The sequence below is a fragment of the Scleropages formosus genome, chromosome 4 (assembly GCF_900964775.1).
Source record: "Scleropages formosus chromosome 4, fSclFor1.1, whole genome shotgun sequence".
Classification (NCBI taxonomy): domain Eukaryota; kingdom Metazoa; phylum Chordata; class Actinopteri; order Osteoglossiformes; family Osteoglossidae; genus Scleropages; species Scleropages formosus.
In genome coordinates this window covers 2,803,508-2,825,282 of record NC_041809.1, presented here as the reverse complement: position 1 = coordinate 2,825,282, position 21,775 = coordinate 2,803,508, and the positions used below count along the sequence as shown (strand labels likewise).

The following is a 21,775-nucleotide window of genomic DNA, read 5'->3' as shown; positions in this document are numbered from 1 at the left end:
CCACCCCGCCCGCGAGCGAGCGAGCGAGCGAGGAAGACCTCCTTTGCGGGAGGACCTCGCGCTGGCCCCGCCCACCGCACGGTGACGTCAGGTGGGTTTGTCAGGGCGACGTGCGGAGCGGAGAAAGAGAGCGGCGCCATGCGACGGCCGCAGATCGGCAGGCAGCGGAGAGCGTGCGGGGGGCGCGCGTGACCCTAGAAGCGTAAGTGCGGAGCAGAACTTTAGGACCGCAGCGGTCGGGGTGCCGCGCCGCACCGCGCCGCGCCCTACGCTGAGCCGCGTGGAGCCCTCGTCCGCCGGCGCGTGTGCTGCCATGGTCCGCCGCCGCCGGTGAGGCTCGCGGCAGCTCGGCGGCTCGTCTCCCGGCGACGGGCGCGGCGGCAGCGGCTTTGAAGGCGGCCGCGTGCCCCGCCCACGCATCCCGCGCGCGCCCCGCGGCCATGGAGGCGCCCGGTGCCCGGGTGCTGGACCTAGACCGGGACTCGGAGCGGCAGTACTGCGAGCTCTGCGGGAAGATGGAGAACCTGCTCAAGTGCGGCCGCTGCCGGAGCTCCTTCTACTGCAGCAAGGAGCATCAGAAGCAGGACTGGAAGAAGCACAAGCGCACGTGCCGCGAGGCGGGAGCCGCGCCGCAGGACAGCACGGGCACGCCGGACGGCCGCGGGACAGAGCGCTGCGTCACGTGCGCGGGGGACCCGGGGGGGTCCGGGGACAGCGTCGTCGTCGTCGTCAACAACAACAACAGCAGCGGAGGTGGCGGCGGCGGCGGCAGCAGCAATAGCAGCAGCAGCGCCGCCTCGAGCTCGAGCACGAGCGGCGGCGGCGGCGGCGCCAAAACCAACGGGCGCACGAGGTCGCCGCCGCAGAAGCTCGCCTCCGACTACATCGCGCCGTGCATGAACAAGCACGGCATCTGCGTGCTCGACAACTTCCTGGGCGAGGAGCTCGGCCTGGCCATCCTGCGGGACGTGCAGGCCCTGCACGGCAGCGGCAGGTTCACGGACGGCCAGCTCGTGAGCCAGCGCAGCGGCGACTCCAAGGACATCCGCGGCGACAAGATCGCGTGGGTGGAGGGCAGCGAGCCCGGGTGCGAGCAGATCAGCTTCCTCATGAACCGCATGGACGAGCTCATGCGCCACTGCAACGGCCGCCTGGGCTCCTACAAGATCAACGGCCGGACCAAGGTGGGTGGTCCCGGTGGTCCCGGGCCGGTCGGCGGAGCTGCGGCACGTGGCCGAGCGAGCGAGCGAGGAGCGCGCGCCAACCAACGCGCTCATTAAAGGGCGGTTCACCCCGGGGGGGCGTGTTCCCATCAACGTGGCCCATTTACCCCTTTGTTTTCCCCGCAGCGATTGTTTATTTATGGCTTTTTTCTGACCGCCCTGTCGTGAGGCTTCCTGACGTTTAAATGTATTAATTTAGCGACGACACGATAAGCTACTTACAGCGATTTACCACCTTACCGCTGCGCAATTTTACTGGAGTAATTTAGGGCAAGTACCTTGCTCAAGCCGGGATGCTACAGCTGGAGGTGGGATTAGAACCTGCGACCGGTGCCTCCAAAGACGGCAGCTGTAACCAGTACACCACCAGCATGTGAGCGCAGAAAATGAAGGAAAAGCAGTTGAGTTACATCTTCTGGACGTGTGTGGTGTCGCATCGGAGCGGCCGTAGGAACTGACCGAAGGAGACTAGTAAGTAAATCGTATCGGAGGCCGCCTTCGGTGGTTCTCGCACGCATAGAGACACGGAGGCCTGTACGCCCTCGCTTCTGAATAAGCGTCGGACTTGCGATGCCGTGTGGGAAGGAAATTGGTCGAAAGCTGTGACGACGTTAGGTGATCGTCGGTGTTTCATCGCTGCCTCGTAAACGCTTACGATGGACCTCCGGACAGAAACGCTACAGAGACAGTTCCAGAACCGAAAAGGTGCGTGGAAGGCGACCCGAGGGTCAACGTGCCGAGCGATGCCCCTTCGCGCTCTCCGTTTGAGCCGAAATCGAACGGGCAAGATGCCTCTGAACCTTAATTATGCGGAAATGGCCGAGTCGTTCTGGAGGGCACGGTGAAGGTCACGCCTCGACCTAGGTGTGAAAATGCAAAAGTGAGCCGGGCTGCTTTCGGCGGGTGCTTTTTGAGCGGAACGGCCGAGCCGCTTGCGGGGACCGTGCCCCGAGTGCCCCGACAGTCATTCCGAAACCCTCCTCGAACCCGCGCCTGCTTCTCGCTGCGTGGCTTGGCCTTCTCCACCCGCGAAGTTCGTCTCGCAAGCACGCCGAAACAACGTCTGCCGTACGGTCGAGGCGCTGCGGGTTTCCAAAGTGGATAAACGTAAGAGCCACGAGCCCGTGATGATGCCGCCCGCTCAGGCACGTGGCACGCACGCACACTCACTCTTGATACACCAACCTGTAACGGTCACTGTGCCAATGACCACTCGTTGCCACGCAGGTTAGGGGGTGTGAGGTTTTGCCGTCTCTAGACAGAGCCCAGCTAAGAGCAGCATAGTGTGTGTGTGTGTGTGTGTGTGTGTGTGTGTTCCTTCATTGTTCGACACTTTGGCACGTCGAGTTTCACTTTGCTCTGTGGGCTTTATCGTGCCACTGCAATGGATGACTGCAAGGCCTCCGATGCTGTCGTGTGGTCGGGTGCGGAGTGCGTGACGGGTTCGACCGTCTGGGAAATGCAGTCGGACTCGCTGCGGTCTTCGTGAGCGGAGTTCGCTGATGTGTCATCGCTGGGGGGGCTAACGGAGTCTCTTCGTTTCGGGACCTCTGCACGGTACCGTTACTCCATTACTCCGCACGTCAGCGCTTGGAGACCCCACGGGGGGGGGTGAAGTGTGTAGCGCACGCATACGGTTACAGGTCGCTCGGTGCGTGTGTATGCACATGCCGATTGCAGCCTCCCCGAGCCATGCCACCCACCCACCCCAACTCCACTGTCGCACACTAAAAGTGAAAGCGCTAAGTGGCCCGGGTTCGGGACGCCGCTCGGTGGCCCGAGAGCGTCGGCTGTTTTTCATATTGAACCAGATGTTTCACGTTTCCACGTGGTAAGCGATGCAATGAGCTCTGACATTTGTCGTCGTCTTTTCCTGTGGGCTCTTAAAAAAATCCCGCGTTGGGCGACAGCATATTTATTGAGGGAATTTGGGGAAATGAGTCGCTGCGAGGTACAGGCACAGCACCCCTCTTGGGAAGCAAACCGAAAACCACATGTTCTCAGATCGGGCTTCTTAGCCACTTTTGACTAAAGCAGAGACGAATCTTGTTTGTTCCTCACCGCCCCCCCCACCCCCGAACTCACTTGCAGGTTAAAATAACTTGGGAGTTTGGGTTTTATATGCGAGAGAACAAGTCAAAGCGACGTGTTCGGAGTGGCAGGAAACGGGGGGGGGGGGGGGGGTTACTCTCGACAGTCAGGGGACAGGAAGTAACCCTCCTTTTTATGCTCCCGCTGGTGTGATAAATTTTTTTTTTTTTTTTTTTTTTTTCCGCAGCTGACAGCTCCTGTTTCCTTTGCACCAGGTGCGCAGGTACGAGGGCACTTCGGGACCGCGGATCGTTGACCGATGAGGGAGGGGCAAGGATTCCCGTGGAGGACAGGACTGTGGCGCCGGTTGGGACGCGGACGCAGCCCGGGATGGGGGGGCTGGGGGCTGTGGAGTGCGGCGAGCCGCTCGACGGCGAGGTCGCGTTCGAGTTCGCCTCCCTCTTACCGTGACGCGTAACATCCGATCGCAGAAAGGCCGTGAACATATTTTTCTGGTTTCCATAAACACCTGAGCGCACGTTGCCGCTGTGACCTCAGGCCGCCGTCCCGTGCAGCCGCGCTGTTTATGTTCGCAGCGGAAGGACCGGCTTTTCTTGCACTTCCCCCAAGGTTATTCCTCGCGCGTCCGAAACGAACGCCGCGGCGTCTTCGTACTAAATTCGCGTCTACATTTGAGTCTAACCGGAGTCGTGTGGGAATAAACTCCATGTTCCTTTTAATTGCCCTCGTGTTTCACATGGGTCACTAGGTGGCGTAGCGATTAGAGTCACCACCTTTGGACTCGAAGGGGTGAATCGGCGCAAGTAGGTTAACGTGTCAGATTGATGAATAAATGGCGAAACGTGAGTGGTGGGTTTGAGGGCCCTGACCTGTGCTGACGTGGGTGGTGTCTGTGGAGGTCACTGCTGACCTTCAGTGTCGTGTGCCTGGTAAACGACGCTGCGCTTTAGTAGGGTGCCGTTAATATTCTAGGAAAAAGACTCCGGCCTTTCAAACACACTGGAAATAAGATGATGTACAGCTGTCGCCATGGCAACAAAAATAACATTGAAAGATTTTTTTCCCTTTTTTTTTTTTTTTTTTTTTTAAAGCCTTATTTTACAAGGGGGTCACTGACTAAATGGGTTAGATGGGCTCTGCGCCCTAAATATTAATCTGTGCAATGGCTGCAGGATCATCAGCTTTGAAACTTTTCCACATTTTGAGTTTTTTCAGTGGAGAAAGATGCCATTGGACTGCAGGTTGTCGGCGCCTTTACAGCCATCAGGCTGTGGAACGTTGCTGCCCAGCCCTCATATAGTTTTCCCCTGTCTTTCTCTCCCACACACCCACCTCTCTGGGTTCTGTGTAAACATTATTACCTCCAGCGTTACTGTTTCTCCCAGAATCGTCTATATGTAAAATTGACGGCGTCGCTACAGCCTTATGGGTGCGGAGACCTTCACCCTGTTCTTATGGAGTCAGATGTTGAGGTTTTTCCTGTTTAAGTCTGTATTAGTTCTGCAAAATTACCCTGTTGGTTGGGGGTAAAGAAGTTCAGAAACAAGTTTCAAGCTGGTGAAACATTGACAACGGATTTTATGCAGTTAAAATAGCGTCAGTTTATTAAAGGGAGGTAAGGGACGCGGTGGTGCAGTGGGTTGGACCGGGTCCTGCTCTCCGGTGGGTCTGGGGTTCGAGTCCCGTCCTGGATGTCCCCCTTCCCCTCCGGCCTTACGCCCGGTGTTGCCGGGTTGGGCTCCGGTTCCCCGCCCCCCCGTATGGGGCAAGTGGTTCAGACAATGTCGTAAATTACACTCCACCTTTGGACTCAGAGGACCTGTGTTCAAGTCCCTCCTGCTGTAGTACTCTTGATCAAGGGACTTACCAAGAACTGATACAGTAAAATTGCCCTGATTTATAATTGGGTAAATCAGAGTAAGTTGCTTAACGCCCCAAGTCTCTAGAGAAAAAATGTCAGTGAAATTAATGTAAATGATGGTAAATGTTTGGGGACTTTGGTGTGTAAATTGAGGAACTGAGGTGTTGTGGACACACTGACCGATCTGCGCTGTGAAGCAGACGGAAGCAGAGACGGCGGCTGTGAGGGCACGACCCCTAATTCTCTATGGAGCCGCACACAAGGCTCTCTTTCAGTGCGCCGATGGGCCACTTAACCTTGACCGTAAGCCGCTCCGGGTCAGCGACTGCGTGTGGACTCCGCCGGTTAATGAGCAGCGCCATGTGCTGACAGCTCCGCTGGTCACAGGGTCCCCGCCGCGAGAGGACCGCTTCAGTTTGGCACTTCTGATGGTGGCCGAGGCACCTGCCGGTCTCGGCGAGAATGAGGGGGCGGAGCCTGTGTTAAGGGGCAGCCGGGCTACATTCTCATCTACCACCACGCTTGATTTTGGGGAACAGAAGACGGTCATGGCATACACGAAAAGGGAATGGAAAGGTCATTGTGCATGCTGCCCCAATAGGGGATCCACTCCCTGCATTTCTCATATGGTCATTGACACTGTAGCCTGGATCTTGAGCCACTAAGTGGGTTGCAAGTGTTACAAATCTCATGAGCGGTTGGTAGTGCCGCTGTGGACCGCGGGCAGATACGAGGGACGTGGTCACGGCGGTTCGTTGCTTTGTTTAGAAGAGGGGTGTGGTCCTGCCTGCGGCATTGTTTCGCTGCAGGGCTCCTGTGCGGATCCCATTGTCGTTGCGCGTGGAGCGCCTCCCGAAGGAAAGCCGCACGAGGCGCGGGAGCCGCTGGGAACGTCTCCGCTGAGGGTCGGCGTTCTGGACACGGTGAAATCGCCGGATCCCCAGGGGCTGCCGTGCATTTCTTTAAACTTAGTACCGTTTGCCCGTCGCTCCCCAAATTGTGTGCGTCATCGGTTCTGAATTCAACCGTTTGGGTCGGTTTCTGCCCCGTTCAGGGACACCTCAACCAAGAGGCTCGATTTCTCCACCTTTGCGAACTGGTGGGATTGACTGCATTGTGGAGAATATTTGGGCTTTTTTACCATCTTGGAAACGGCTGTGGTGTGCAGCATCCACCCCCCCGCCCTCCACAACCGGTCCTTTTCATACGAGGAAATGCACGTTTGTCAGAACTCGGCATGGTGTCGTGTGGCTCAGACGCAGCGAAACTGTGGGGGGATACGGATGCGAAATGCGAAATCAAGGTTCGACATTAACTTTGTGTTCGGTTGTCCGCAGGACAGGTACTTTTTAAACCTGTCCAATTCTGGGAGACGTTGGAAAGAAAAAAATGTGACTCTCTGGGTTTATTATCATATTTAGTGTTCGCAAGTGTACCATTTGCGGTACCGTTTCAATCCAGCAATAAGAACAAATTTTAATTGCTAAATATTTACTAGTTTTTAGCCAATGATTTTCTCAAAACCAACTTACAACATGAAATGCCTTAACTACCCACTCAAACAACTGGGTAACTTCCATTGCAGCAATTTAGGGTAAATTGGGACCTTGGTCAAGGCCACTACAGCAGCAGATGAGATTTGAACCTGCAAATTTCCCCAAAATACTAAGATATCGGGGCTGTTTTGCTTAATTTTTTCAGCAAGAAAACAAATTTGAAAGCCAAATACGAATGAGACGGTGACATCACACACCGTTCCCTTATTATAACGACAGTTTTCGTGGCGTTTTTTCATGTTCTACCTTAATTTATAGTCCATCCGTCGACTGGTAGGTATTGCAATGGTTCTACCTGTCAAACTGAGAACTTTTCAAATTTTAAGTAATATTACCCTTTATTCATTTAGCAGATGCTTTTCTCCAAAACAATGTAAATCTCATAGAAAACACAATGTGTTCATTACATTATGAGAAAGAGACACGGTTGCAGATGTGTGATTCTTAAGTACAGTTAATTTCTCAGCCTTTATCCAAGATGTCTTAGAATGGGACAGCAGGGACTGTGATGGTACAGTTGCTGTCTCTGGTGTTGGAGGTCACAGGTTCAAATCCCACCTACTGCTCTAATGCCCTTGATCAAGTAAAAACTACCTTGCTGTGTAAATGGGTAAATCGGTTTACGATTGTATGCGATTGAATATCGTTGTGAGATTTCTCTGAAATGCTGTTGTGCATCACAGCAGCTCTATCCCGCGGTGACATGAGGACGTCTGGAAGCGTAGTGATTAGAGCTGCTGTCTTTGGACCCAAACGTGAACATGCTATGTACTGTAGTAAACCCCCTGTGCTCACGAACCTGTTTACACACTAGAGCAACGTAACGCACGAACAACATACGCTCAGCAGTCGCTCAGAAAAAAGGTCCCTCTTCTAACCATAGATCGTCAGGCTGCAAATTTGGCGGTTCGTGACCTACGGTTTTGAAAATTTGCTTTAATTCTGTTTATGATTCTTCGCTGCCCTTTTTTTTCGTGGTGAGTCAGGAACGTGACCAAAGTCAAACGCAGTAAATAAAAAGTTGTCCTTTTTCTGAGTCGCCCGCTGGAGAGCGGAGCTAGAGTCCCGTTAATTAGGGTTTATTATTTAATCCAAATATGAGTTTGAACACATTTCCAGTCGCCGTGGCAACGTTACCTGCCCTGAAGGCGGTAGGACCAAGCATCACCTTGCGGTTTGAACTGGACGACGACTTTGCGGCTTCCCCGCATCCCCCAACGTGAAGCCTGACCCCAGAAATGGGGGAAACCGCCAAGATTGCATTGGAGACCACGTGTTCAGGGCCGCCTCACCTGGAGAGACCGTGCCCCCACAGCGTTCTCCCTCTCTTGCACACTTTTATTCTATGCTGCAGAGGTGTTTAAACGTGGCGTTTTAGGTGCATGTAAATCGTGGTAAAGTTTCTCAATACTTCTGCCTTAAGACATGCTATCGTGATTTTCGCTGTAAATACGTGTTATGATTTTCTGCACATACTGTGTATGGTTTTTAGTACCAGGTGTAAAAATGTTTTGTTTGGCTAACCGAGGTCGCCTCGTGGTCTTGGTGGTGTCATCCATGTGCTGTATGGGTGTGGTTTGACACCACTGCAGGACAGTCTACTTTCAAAGTGCGGGCTGCTCTCATGACATGTTGCTGTCGCCATGGCAACCAGGGCCTGATGGCCTGCACCCGCAGCAGGGTGCCACATGGCCAAGGGTCTGTTTGACCATCGACTGTACATTCATAAGGAGGTTTGCTCGTGTGTGTGTGTGTGTGTGTGTGTGTGTGTGTGTGTGTGTGTGTACGCATACTATATTTTTCATTTAGGGTCAGTAGGTGGCTCAGTGGTTAGCTCTGTCAGCTTGCAGTTGAGGAAACTTGGTTCAGATCCCACCTCCAAGTGTCCAGTTGCAGTACTCTTGTTTTCATTTTCACTTTATTTCTTTAAAGCGCTTTTCTCACACAGTGACAGTGTTGGACCAATAGGATCAGTGTAGGATCAATAGATATTGCAGCAATGAGTATTTAGACGAAATTGATAGTCAAAATTACCCTGCTTTATAAATGGGTAAATCAGTGTAACTTAATGTACAAACCTCACACGGGAACAGCTTTGGAGAAAGATGCAAAGTCAATAATAGTTGTCCGGCGTGTCCACAAGGTGTGTGTGTATGCGTGCGTGTCCCGTGTGCAACCTCGTTGGCGGGTGTTCGTCCTCTCCTCAGCGCTCTTTTGGGGCGGATGTTCCCGGGCGTTCGAGGCCGACTGCGCCGCCCTCCTACGGTGACATGCCAGGCGCCGCTGTTTACACGGCGGGCCGGAGATACGCTGGCACCGGTTCAGGCATGCGGACTTGCGCCATTGCTTCCACTCCCAGCAGCTGGCCGGGCTTGTTTACGTGCGATCCGTTGCCGTAGGAACACCCCCGGCGTGGCGGCGCCCCTTTCGCAGCATCTCCTTCGCCGCGGGCTCCGCTCTTAGACGGGTATCGTTTATTATCGGCCGTTAATAAGCAAGGAGTTGTTTTGAGGGTAATGCAGTAATTAATGTGTTTTCCGTTTCTCCACCTTGACCCTGTGGTTGTGGATGGTGTTCCTTGGCGGGGAGGGGGCGTTAACCCCGAAGGGCTGTGCGTGACACGATTAAAGCCAGATCGTCCTGAAGGAAAACAACAACAAAAGAGCCTGGGCGCTTGGCCACGTAGCGAGAGCTTGCAAACGGCCCTCCAAATATAGATTGTGCTTTTTTTTTTTTTTTTTTTTTTTTTTTTCTCCCCCTCTCTTCTCCCCCCAACTCCCCTCTTCAGTCCAGGGGTTTCTTTTGAAGGGGGGGGTCAGGAAGTGGCCAGAGGGAGAGTTATTTGAGGAAATGGGAATCATCTCCTTTCGGTTTAGTCGTCTGGATTTAACACACTCTGCAGCCCCCCGGCCCCCCACCCTTTGAAACCATTGGCCCTGGAGTGAACGGCCTCCAGTGCAATGCCTGGTGTCACCGTGCTTCCCGCTTGGCTCCACCCACCAGGGAAGGTGAATGTGGGCGGGCTGCTATGAAGGGTCTTCTACGGTGGTGTGCGTTTGCCACTCCACACACACACACACACACACACACACACACACACATAGTGTTTGACAACAGTAACGTGCTCGCTCATCCCTCCGGGGTGTTTCTCCCGAGCTGGGCCGGTCCAGGGCTCGCTCACGCGCCGCACGTAGCCGGGTCATTAAAACGCTGTCAGCCTGGCAGCCTTCCAATAGCAGGGGGAGGAGCACGACCGGGGGGGGGCTTCACGTCAACTCTGACTGCCCCCTCTTCATCCCCGAGCTACCGCACAGTACAGAAGGCAGATAAAGAAGGGCCCCCCTTGGGACCCCTGGCAACATTTGCTCCAGGTACCCATCTGGGCCAAACTAGGCTGGCAGACTGAGGAGGGGTAAAACGAAGCACCGGTAAATACGGGGGCGTCCCCAACCCGCGCACCCCCCACCAGCTTTCTGTCCGACAAACGGATGTGCATAGTTAGCTTTAAAGGCAGCTCGGTGCGAGATGTGTCACGAAGCTCCGTTTGCACACCCTTCGCAGTTCTTCCGGGCTCCTTAGATCTCATCGGGTTCGTTCTGTTGGTCACGCTGTGCCGGTGCATTTACTTTTTATCCATTTTGGAATAAACTACAGATATAAACCGTATAACTTGCAAGCACGGAACCAGATCTGGTTTCTGGATCTTTTACCGATTCGTGTTAGCCTTTTACCGTTTGGACTCCTTTGTTCGATAAATTTTGCAGTGATATACTCATTTATTCACCAGGGTACTCTTACAGTATCGGTTCACCTTTGTCAAGGACACTGTAGTTGGAATGAGCTTCCGAAGTTATTGCTCTATATACTATGCCACTTAGTGTTAACCTGTTATCAGTCTACAATAACTATTGAGCCTTGCTGAAGTATTCAGACCCTCATTTTAATTGAGTCCAAAATGGTATATTTGAAGTGTTTTTTTTTTTTTTGTATGAAGTTATTCATTTTTGGGGCATTGTTTTAATGTTTGAAACAAAAGCTGAGATATGCTGTTAACATGAGCAGTCAAACTTCATACTTTAACACTTTTGGTGCGTTTAGGGCAAGCAGCTCCGTAGCATGATACTGCCACCACCATCCTGTAATATAGAGCTGGTGTTTCTGGAGCCATGAGCAGTAGGTTTGAATAATAGTTGAAATGCTCTGCTTAGCATAAAATCAGCGTCAATTTAAAGTAGCTTTATGTTCTGAAATACAGTAAAATAGCACAGGAAATTAAGTTTTAGGGTACCTGTTTGATTCTGTGAAATTAGGGAATTGGTTCAGGGTCTGAATACCTTTGCCTGGCCTCACGTACAGGATTCAGAGTCTACAGGCCTCCTGTATAGAAGTTCCAAGTACTTTCTTTTTACTTCAGCTGGGTTTTAAAATTTCAATTAACATCAGATCAGATACTTTTTGAGGACTTAAAACTATGGGATGTGGGAAGCTGCTCGGTAGAAAGTGCACTTGGATATTTTGGAAAGGCCAGTTCAGGAGGTCTGTATTTATTTTATTTTTGACATTATCGAGTTGAGCCTTTGAATCAATTGTGAAGGAGGACAGGCAGGCTGGAAGGAAGGAGGCGTGTGTTTTGTTGTTGTACCTTTGATGGAAGTGTATATACAGTAAATGCCCCTCCTAGTACCTCCCCCCTCTAGGAATGCAATAGAACATTTCCTCGTACTGAAATGTCGCCGAGAGATTAGAAAGCAAAAGCAACGGTGCACTGCAACGTCCTCCGCAGACTCTGCAATCGGGTCTGATCTGCATATCTTGAGTCCTGCCAGGCCGCTCCAGCCTGTCCTCCTGCGCAGACGGGACCCCGTGAGGCCCTGCGTTCTGCCGCATTGCTCTGTGAGCTCCTAGATAATTGATGATGTGATAACGTTGTATTAGAAATAAACTACTTTCACGTGTTTGTCATGTGAGCAGCACAGTGGTGCAAAGGGTGACGTTGCTGCTTCACAGGTTGTGAGTTTGAATCCAGCTCAGTCTGTGTGGAGATTGCATGTTCTCCCTGCGTTCACGTGGGTTTCCTCTGGTTTCACCGCGGTTCAAAACTTGTTTCAGGTGAACTGGTGACTCTAAATCCACTGTGTAATCAATTACCTTGTTATGGTCTGGCACCCTGTTGAATGTGTATCTCCTGTGTTTCCAGGATAGACTCTGGACCACTCTGACCCTGCACTGGACAGGTTGTTATTGATATTGATGTTTAGTATGTTTTACCCTGGTAACACGTGAGACTTGTAGAGGGATTGCTCAGTTTACAGAATTAGTCTCTTTTTGGAAACGGTGGAGATATTGCAATTTTCGATACAGAAGGCCTTTTTCCCCGTTATTTTAAATGGAGAAAAATAATAATGTAGTATTATTATTATTATTCCAGAAACCATTACCAAATTTCCACAGACATCACTAAAACGCTGTAAAACAGCTACATAACTATCAACCCATGATTTCTGCACTTAAAAAAAAAAAAAAAAGAAACACTTACACCCTTCTTTGTGGTAATATCCGCTATTCTTTTTAATTCATCAGTTCTCTGCAGGATGAGGAACAAACCAAGCAGGGATCCACTGAGCATGTCATGTTTATTGTGAACAACTTTCTAAAACTGCGCTCTGGTGTTTAAAATGCACTTGTTTACTTCTCCAATTTGTAAGTTCACGCTGAAGAAGGTTGGATTGTATCAAAGTTTACTGTAAACAGTAAAACACACAAAGTGGGCCTTTAATGGTCTTATCTGAGACACCAAGGTCTATCTTAGGCCATCTCTCTTGCAGACTTTTGGAAGGGGATCTTGGAGTGCAGCAGTCATGTTTGTTTTGAGCTTGAACAGTTGGATGAACTACTGACCGTCGACGGAGCTATTTATATTTGCGTGTGTTTTTTTTTTCAGGTCGTCTTTTCCGTCACGTTTGCAAAAATTTCTGATCCCAAATCTTCAGAAATATCGGGGGAAGTGGACTTTGTCCCACACACTTTTATAACGTTGTTCTTTTGTGCGGAAATGGTTATTTAATGTATACTTTTGTAGTATGAACATTTTTCTCTCAGCTCTATATGGCTGTCAAGTATTAAGCAGCCTTTTCTGCCTTTTGCTCTGGTGCTCATGACATGTTTGTGCCCTGTACATCCATTTTTTTAATGTAATTGCTCTATCATGACATTTTGCGTACCCAGAATATTTTTGGAAGGTTACAGTTTTTCCAATTTGTGTTTTCAGGCAATGGTGGCTTGTTACCCTGGCAACGGGACGGGATACGTGCGTCATGTGGACAACCCCAATGGCGACGGGAGATGTGTCACCTGTATATATTACCTTAATAAAAACTGGGACGCCAAGGTGAGTAGACCTCTGGAAGCCCTCGTATGCCTCTGCTTCTCCGTAGCACTCGGCAGTAGCGCCTCGAACAAGAGCTGTCTCGCTCATGCGTGGCGTTTTCAATTCATGCAGTTCATATCGCATTCCTACAATAAATGGTTCATTATCAGGGGGTTTTTGGTCGTCTTCCTCTTCACGTTCCGTGTTTTTCTAGAACATCAGGTGGCGCAGTGGTTGGAGCTGCTACCTTTGGACTCTTGAGATTGCAGGTTTGAATGCTCCCTCCTGCTGCGCAGTACCCTTGTGCAGCTTACCTGAATTGATATAGTAAAAATTACCCTGCTTTGGAGAAAAGCATCATCCAAATGGGGGAAAAAAGCCTTTAATATCTAGCATTAGTTTTGTAACGGATTTAATCGCCACATCCCATTTGCCACGAGCCCTAAAAGATTAATATCAAACCATGAACTCCGCCGTTCTTGGGGTTGCCCAAGGTCCGTGGCATGGCGAGTTCTCCACCCTTTGACTCTTGAAACTCGGCTATGGGAAAACGGGGAATGAGCCTCCAGTGACTGGAAGTTTGGGGTGTCAGGACATCCTGGCAGGAAACACCGCTTGAGCTGGAGGTGCTCTCCAGGTAGGCCACACCACGTCGGGCCTGCACCGTCTGCCGTCAAGGGTCCGCAGGGGGTAATGTCCCATCCTGTGACCCTTCCCCAGAGTTGGATGCTGATAAGCAGCAAACGGAATCCGTTGCCTTCAGATAAAGGGCCGGTTTTTCCTGTTTGAACATGTGGTGGTCCAAAGTTCACTCGGTAGAGGTCTTGCACCGAACATGGAGCCTTAACCAGCTATTCCCACCCCTCACCCACCACCATACTGATAAATATCTAGAGGAAAAAGGAAACTGTGGTGGTGGTGATGATGAAATAACATCAGCACGACCACAGCAAAGTGTCACGTAGGTGCATTAAGATTTCACAACGTTCTCATGTCACCTGGCAACCTGATCATGGAGAACTGACTTGCTGGAGGTTTTGTTCTTCTGGATTCAACCGCGTACGGGACACTTCTCACTTCTGTCACTCGATCTCTTTGTGATGTTCCGAGTCGGTCCTCGGTGGAAAGCGCCAGGGCATCTCGCGAACGTCCAAGTTCGGAGACGCACCGAGGGTCATGGGAAACGTAGTCTTGCGCGGCCTTTAGAGAGCGTTCCTCGTCTTCTGCGTGCTTTCCCACGTCTTGAGGAAGAGAAAGCCCTGATTACGATAAGAGCCACATGGTCACGAGAGAAGGTTCAAAAGAATGTCGCTGTAGCCTTCATATCATACGGGTGGTGTAACATGCTCCAGTAAGTTAGGGATTGCAACATGACCTTGACTGACTCCGACGACGACTCTCAACGTTGACGTGTCCATTATCCGGAGCCGGGTTCCTTTCCTCCGACAGAAAAATGTGTAGCAGATGTGTTCCTGCTTCTCTTCTCTGAGGTCGACCTACAGTGACATTGTTTTCTTCAGTAATAAAGATCTTTATCTTTGTGGTTTTGCACCGTAAGGGCTGCTGCAGTCTTTATGCTTTTTTTATCTTCATATTTTCCCCCTGGCTGTACGCTTCATAAACAGTTTAGACTGTAACTATATGATTCCAAAGTCCTACACAGCTTAATATGGACCCTTAATTTATTTATGATTTTTTTAATTTAAATCCTGTATGCAGCTGTAATGAATTGAACACTATTAGAATTATTTTATCTTTCAGCAGCCTCAAGCTACGTGAATCGCTGCCGTTCCTATAGTGTTTGGGTTCTCGTTACTGCCATCCAGAGGCTCAGTGGGTCGAAGCCGGTTGTTTGCTCTCCTACAGAAAAATTTTTAAAAAACTGAAAAGAAAATGCTGTAGGAGATATGTTTATTTTTTTTCTGCAGAAATTCTCAGCAGGAGGACTCTCTGTGAACCTTACTTGTAGGTTATGTTTAGGTTTATAAAGCTGTATTATAGGCTTTGAGCTGAAGTCCCACTGGGCTCAGTAAGGAACTTTTTACCTAAATGCTGTCTATTCTCTGGCTGCCAGGTTTTCTCCAACTGCGGCCTGTTTTTGCGGTAAAATGTGGTTGCTTGATAACTTGGGCACCACACAATGGGTTTTAAGTGGTTCTCATTTTTCTGTCTGAAGGAAATGAGGCAGTGCAACATCAGTTTCATTATGAGCTTCCAGAAAAGGTCATTTCTCCTGCCCCCCCTTGAGTCAAAAAATTTTCTATAGATAAATACTGGAGTGAGCCTTCACCCAGCTTCTCTACCACATTTGTAGAAGCTGTCCAGCTCTTGAGCCAGGCTATGATGATATCTTGCCTGAAAGCCTGCACTGCTGAAGCCTCCAGGATCTGATCACCCCCCCCCCTCCCTCATGTGGAGTGCTGTAGTCCTCCACGCCCCTCCACTTAATTAGGGAAAAACATCTCATTCGTTGGTTCTCTTGGCCCCGATGTGGTGGAACAAACTCACTCTGTCCTTCAGAGCTACTGAATCCTTTCCACATTGAAGGGTCCCAAAGCCATCTCTTTAAGAGCCGCCTCTCTCCCGACAGCTACGTAAGAGTCCAACACCATCTGCTATGATTATCTATGTATTTGCTATTTGAATGTCACTTCTATTGGAGCTACTGGAGGGACGCGAACCGGTAACATGGTGTCGGACGCACAAGCCGTGAGCCGATAATCCTACGTCAGTGTTCAGGGCGCTTTACCCGTCGACGACGCACTTTTGTTTACTCTTGAGTTGTACGTCACTCTGGACAAAAGCATCTGCTAAGTGAACAAACGTAAGCGGTTCACAGAACACGTGTGGAGATTTTTGGACATTTTGACGACGTCCCACATGTACCGAGGACGTTTCTGCGCGGTGACCAGCAGCAGGAGCCGTTGCTCTGGAGCTGCTCTGGGAAAGTTCACTCTTGGCCAATCTCCACTGAGAACTTTACACACACACAGAGTGGCTGAAGCCGCTAGTCCCAAGTGGGGTTACGGTGAGCCGGAGCCTGAGCCGGAGCCTAACCCGGTAACGCAGGGTGCGAGGCTGGAGGGGAGGGGACACGCCCAGGTCGGGACGCCAGTCCGTCACAAGGCACCCCAAGTGGGAATTGAACCCCAGACCCACCGGAGAGCAGGACCCATCCAAACCCGCTGCGCCACCGCACCCCCCACAGAGAAGAACTTTTATTTCGTATTATTTTAGTTCTATCGCTGTTTTTGATGAGTTGGCATTTTCTTTTTTTAAAGGTTCCCTCCCACATCACACCCCCTTCTGTCCGCTCTTCAGAGAAGGCAGCTTGAGTCCTCCCAGCCTTGAAAGAAAGAATTGTGGCGACGTAAAAACTTTGGTCAGTTTCAGTTTGTTTTTTGAGAAAATGTTCTCTTTTTTAAAAAAAAAAGATGCAGTGGGGGCTCAGTATTTTTCCCAACTTCTCAATATGTTCTGCTTGTTTGGACCAAGCAGGTGATTCTATATCCACAGTGGCTTGTCATGATTCCATTGGGTCACGGTTCGCAGGCCACACCGAACCAAACCCAGCGGCCAAGGCAGTCGTAATCGGATCCCTCTGCAAAAAAAATAGCAGCTGAAAGGATGTTTAACCGTGTCTTAATTGCTCCGGTCGCAGCAGGGTGTTCACATGGTTCGCGTGTCCAGGCTGGTGGCTCTCGCTGATTGAGCACACCAGGGAGCGCTGGTGGGTGGTCTCTTGTTTTTCCCTTCTTCCACCTATTCTTGTCATTATGACTCCCCCCACCCCATGCCCACCATATCCCGGACCATAGCTTCCTCCTGCCCCACATCCCCCAATTCTTCACCTCCAACCCGCAGACGTGCACCTGGTGCCCCACGGGGGCAGAACCTGCGTGAGAGCTGCTCGTTTGCCTCCTGGATGCAGACCCTGCGCCCGGACCCCTGCGGTCTGCTTTTTCGCTCTGGTCTCAGTAACGTAACCGTCGAGTTCCTCCTCAAAGCACAGCTCGTCCTCCAGCAGGAAGCCCCGCTTCCACCCTGGGTGTTCGTCCTAATTGCCGGGATGGGAGGGAATTATTGTTTTTTGGGGCTCCCAATCGCTGAAAGAGCGTGGACAGAAACTACAGGATGTGGTCCAACGCAACATCTGCCGAGACCATCAGCGGTCATGACTCTGCTGAGCGCAGTGCCAGCGGAGTAGAACAGTGCGTGCGTGTGCGTGTTTGTCCGTACGACACGTCGCCGGCGTGGTGCTGTGAAGTGGGGCCAAAGGCCAACGTGAACTTCCTATTTTTTTCAATGGGGGTCCATTTGCAGGAGCCAATCGGGCGGAGGGGGCGTGAGAAGTGCCGTGTCCGTTCCAGCAGCGCGACCGCTTCCTGACCGTGATTTGTGCGCAGGGGTTAAAGGTTCAAACGCAGCGCTAGAAGTCGTCACGATGATGACTTTCCTAAAACTTTTCTCCTCCTCAGGAACACGGAGGTCTCCTCCGCATCTTCCCAGAGGGCAAAGCGCAGTTTGCCGACATCGAGCCCAAGTTCGACAGGTTGCTGTTCTTCTGGTCGGACCGACGGAACCCCCACGAAGTGCAGCCGGCGTACGCCACCAGGTGGGACCCCAGGGGCCAGCGAGGTTTCGGGCTCAGCGATGTTCTGTGGAAGTGTCTTGGGTCTTTGCAAGTCACCAGTTGCTCTGGTGACTCTCTCCGCCCTGCGTTGGCCCTCTAGCCTGTCGGGGCCGCTTTGCCCAATAGGGACTTGATGGTCCAGTGGTGACTCCCTGCCCTCCCTCTCCAGGTACGCCATAACGGTGTGGTATTTCGATGCCGAGGAGCGAGCGCGGGCTAAAGAGAAATACCTGACAGGTACGTCGCATCACACCTGTCGCCCTCATTCTTAGCGAAGACCGTGGAAGGGCAGCTGAGGGCCGATCCTGAGGCAGAACGCGGGAGCGGCTCCGGTTCTGAACGGCAGGGCCGACCTGCGCGGCTGTGCACAACCGCACCGCACCGTACCTGAACCGTTGCGGTCAGTTTCAAAATGGTTTGGTTCTTTCCGAATATCTTCCACTGTAAGGAAATTTAAAGGTACAGACATCCTGATGAACTTATGGAAACTGGGACGTCCGTTTCCGTAACGGAGCGCGACGTCTTTAAGGACAAAAGTTTGCTGCAACAGCTTCTCTTTAATTCAGTATAATGACCTTTTTTGTGCACAGCACAGTCATTTTACTTCCACGAAAGGTGGGGGAAGAGAGTGGCTATAGGGATGCCGGTTTACTTCTCGGTTGTGTTTCTTCGGCCAGAGGCAGGATTTCAAATGAAGCAGTTCGGTGAGGCTCTTGTTTAAGCTGCTGTGAGAAGGAGCTTGGTAAAAATACGTGAAAAACATTAAAAGTGTGGTCCTTTGAAAAAGGTATGAGACTTTCTCTCGGTGCTTCTGTGTGTTTTCTTTCGTGGCTGCGAACACCTCGGGTGGCTGCTCTAATAGTGCTCAGCCAGCTGTTTAAAATGAGTAAAGGGGAGCGTTTAAAAACCCGGTAAAACACACTGTGCTCCAAACATGCTGCAGAAAAGGAGCCTTTGAGTGGAAATGTGTTCAGAATCTAACTATAGGAAAACGGCACTCACCAGTGAAGCACTTCTTCGGCTGTGCAGGAATACAGGTAAAACAACAGCTTTCTTAGAAACGCAGTAAGGTATAAATGAAGCAAGAATGCAAGAGGTGAGGCTTTAAGATTACGGCGCTTTCCTTGCTCTTAGGGTGAGGTTTCCCCAAAAGGGAAAATCTGAGGAGCGTTTCATTTGCTCTTTTAAAATATCACAAAAAACTCGGCAGCGGACAAGGATTTATTGATAACGTGTTAATGAAAATATAACAAGTTCCGCTGAAAATACCGATTTCAAATATTAGTCTTATGACTGATGCATAAAAATGATTTTTTTTTTTTTTTTTTTTTATTGGTATCCTCATGAATTTTGGGTGACATTTTTATTTGGGGTTCTCCCACCATTAGAAATGATGATCATTTGAACTCTACACAACAGGAAATTGGCAAAGAGGGTAATTTCATGGGACAAATTCACCCTATTATGTGAGGACTAGGTGTATTTGAGAATACAGAAGCTCACTGGGGCGCGTGGCACGGTTGCGCTCTCGTTTTCCCACAGAGCCGTTACCGACAGGCCGACATCCTGGAAGCCCGGCCAGCATAGACCCCCTGGGACAGGAACTGTCGGTATTTACCCCGGGGGTCTCATCACACTGTCTTTGTGTCCAGGAGCAGGAGAGAAGGGCGTGAAGGTGGAGCTGAACAAACCATCGGAGCACGGCGAGTAGGGACCCTGGGAGCCGCCGCCGCACGCTTCCAGGGCGGACGGCTGGAGGACGGACCAAGGGCGCCTTCTTTTTCGGACCCTTCTCTGCGGACTCTGGCATCGTGGCCGGATCGGCTGACCTTGAATGTGACGTCTTTATATTTACAAGGACTTTTATTTCCTGAGCCTCATTATTTTTCCTTTTTATGTGGAGAAAGAATCCTTTAATAAAAAAGCAAAGCAGTAATTCAATTGCGATGAACACGGCGGGGTTCACGCGCCCCTGAGCATCTCGGATGGGTTTCGTCTTTCAGCTTTTCAGGGAAGGTACCGTTCGAAACGCATACGTGTCAGTAATGGTCCGGCTTCTTGTCAGGATCGGTGTGAAGGAACGCGGATCGTCGAACGGAGCTTTCTCCCCCTTCTCTGCCCTTCTCCTTGGCTGACTTGAAACCGTTGCTAGGCAACGCAGCACGCTGCAGGAACCATGGCGACCCGCTGTCACAATGGCAGTCCGCGTAATCACCATTGTCTTAAACCAAAATCAACATTTTTTAATTGAAAGACCTATATGTGTGTCTGCGTCAGGTAAAAGGCATTTTTTATTTACCAGATGGGTTTTAGAAAGCTCAGTTATGCAGCTTTTAAGCATGTCCTGTTCCGTCCTCTAGCTTTATCCAAAAAAAGAAGTCGGTTAATTGCGAGGCTTTCGAAGAATTGGAGCCTCAGTTTTTTTTTTTTTTTTTTTGTACGTGCACAGTTGCAGGGGGGTTAAGGTGTTATTACCACACAGCAGGGTCAGCCATTCATAACCTCGGAGGAGTTAGAAACGGTTCATTAAGGAAAACGGTTCGCTTTGCTTTGGCCGGTACTTCGGTACAGGGTTACGAAAAACGTGCAGGAAACGCCGGGGTGGCCTTGGGCGGGGCCTGTCAGGACGTAGCCCCGCCCTCTAATCAGCCCTGCGCTACAGAGGGTTGGAGCAAGCTGTCTGTCAGGGTGCGCGGCTCCGCCTCCTGACGAAGCCTGCGAGCAGAGTGGTGGGCAGAGCTGTCTGTCAGACCCCGCCCCCTCATTAAATCACCAGTGACGCAGTGCCCTGCAGCTCGACGGGTCATAAGGTCATGATTGTTTTTTTTTTTTTTTTTTTTTAAATTTATTTTTCTAAAGACTTTCTGTCGAACCTCTCGTGGAGAGCACAGCACGAAGTCGGCACAAGCTGTGGAAGCGTTTGTTATTTTGGGGTGACCCCCCTCCCCGAAAAAAAGCGGGGGGAGACACGCCGTAATCGTACCGCTCATCTTCTCCTGCCTTAAAAATGGATTTTCTTAAAAAAGGGGAAAAAGTGCTTGTTTCATTGTTCTGCATCAGTACTGACTTTTTGGGATCCCTGTACTGGACTTGGCACATGCACTACATTGTGAATTAATTAATGTTCATTATTTCGATGCAGGACTGAGTTGGCTTGGGGTGCGCAGTGGATTGTGGGAAAGCGAAAGGAGCACAAAGCAGTCGAGTGGCTGTGTCATGAATCCCAAGCAGCTTTTATGCTGTGAGAAATGAGGACTTTTCCCGTTCAGCACCCGATTATAACGCAGAGGTTCTGATTCTCCCCCCCTTCCCCACAGGTGTGTGTGTGCGCGCGCTGGGTTTCATGCAGAAATCAAATGCGCGATCCATTCTCGCTTATGCAGTATTCATAAACCTGCGACAGAATGTTAATGTGTTTAATTGGGAGGCGACGGATCAGGTTCCAGTTCAAACGGGCACGCGCTCCAACGCCTCGGACCCCCCCTGGTGGCAGCTCGAGGGCTGCGCAGTGTCTCTCGGCTTTCGTCGTGTCGCGCACACGCCGATGTTAATTATGTTTCTTTGGTAAATTAAACTCAAATGAAAAGATGTTTCGATGCCAGCGTGTCCTGCGTGTGTTTCCTGTCCCCTTTTTGTCTGTGCCAGTGTCCTGTGTCCGCGGGTTCGAACAGCCCCTGGAATCTTAGTCGTGGTCTCAAGCGCCCCCTACCGGCGGCCGGCAAACCAGCAGAGCCGCTAATGCGCACTTTTGATTTGTTCAGTTTATGGCTGAAATCTCCTTGTATTCCGCTCATATTTGTCCCAGTTGCAACTTTTACCTTCCAACAGCCCCAGCTCTTTTTTTTTTCTGTTTTTTTTTAAATTTTTTTATTTTTTTATTTTTTTATTTTTTTTAAATAACTGACAATGAAGTTGTCCAAACGGTGGGAGATTGTCCATGTGTCGTAAGTGCTTTACGAACAGTGATGATGGACCCACTTTCAGACAGGAACACCAACAATAGGAAACTCGCAAGCACAAAGGGTTAAGCACATTCTCAGATACATTGTTTATTCCACATATTGTTTAGATTACACTCTTTGA

The 21,775-nt window shown here is 50.6% G+C and overlaps 1 protein-coding gene across 3 annotated transcripts; it reads left to right on the top strand.

Annotated features, from left to right (window-relative positions):
• The first annotated feature begins 63 nt into the window (after positions 1–63).
• On the top strand, positions 64–21,281 carry LOC108927167 (egl nine homolog 3-like). 3 transcript variants are annotated; one of them, XR_003797629.1, is made up of 5 exons: positions 68–1,184; positions 12,961–13,080; positions 17,538–17,674; positions 17,862–18,092; positions 19,345–19,607. XR_003797629.1 is itself a non-coding variant. In XM_018740285.2 (5 exons), exons 1-5 carry the CDS (start codon positions 441–443, stop codon positions 19,401–19,403), a joined length of 1,128 nt encoding a protein of 375 aa, XP_018595801.2. In that variant the 5' UTR covers positions 68–440; the 3' UTR covers positions 19,404–21,281. The 3 variants fall into 3 exon arrangements, 2 of the variants coding, with proteins under 2 accessions (XP_029107033.1, XP_018595801.2); XM_018740285.2 differs by having other exon boundaries at positions 17,862–17,929; positions 19,345–21,281; XM_029251200.1 differs by lacking the exons at positions 17,538–17,674; positions 17,862–18,092; positions 19,345–19,607 and adding an exon at positions 16,341–16,977 and having other exon boundaries at positions 64–1,184.
• The last annotated feature ends 494 nt before the right edge of the window (positions 21,282–21,775 follow it).

Excerpts from the sequence above, each read along its gene's own strand:
- LOC108927167 (XM_018740285.2), top strand. The coding sequence starts at position 441 with ATGGAGGCGCCCGGTGCCCGGGTGCTGGACCTAGACCGGGACTCGGAG. Across the intron at positions 17,675-17,861 it reads CAGCCGGCGTACGCCACCAG|GTACGCCATAACGGTGTGGT; the intron begins GTGGGACCCCAG and ends CTCCCTCTCCAG. Across the intron at positions 17,930-19,344 it reads TAAAGAGAAATACCTGACAG|GAGCAGGAGAGAAGGGCGTG; the intron begins GTACGTCGCATC and ends CTTTGTGTCCAG.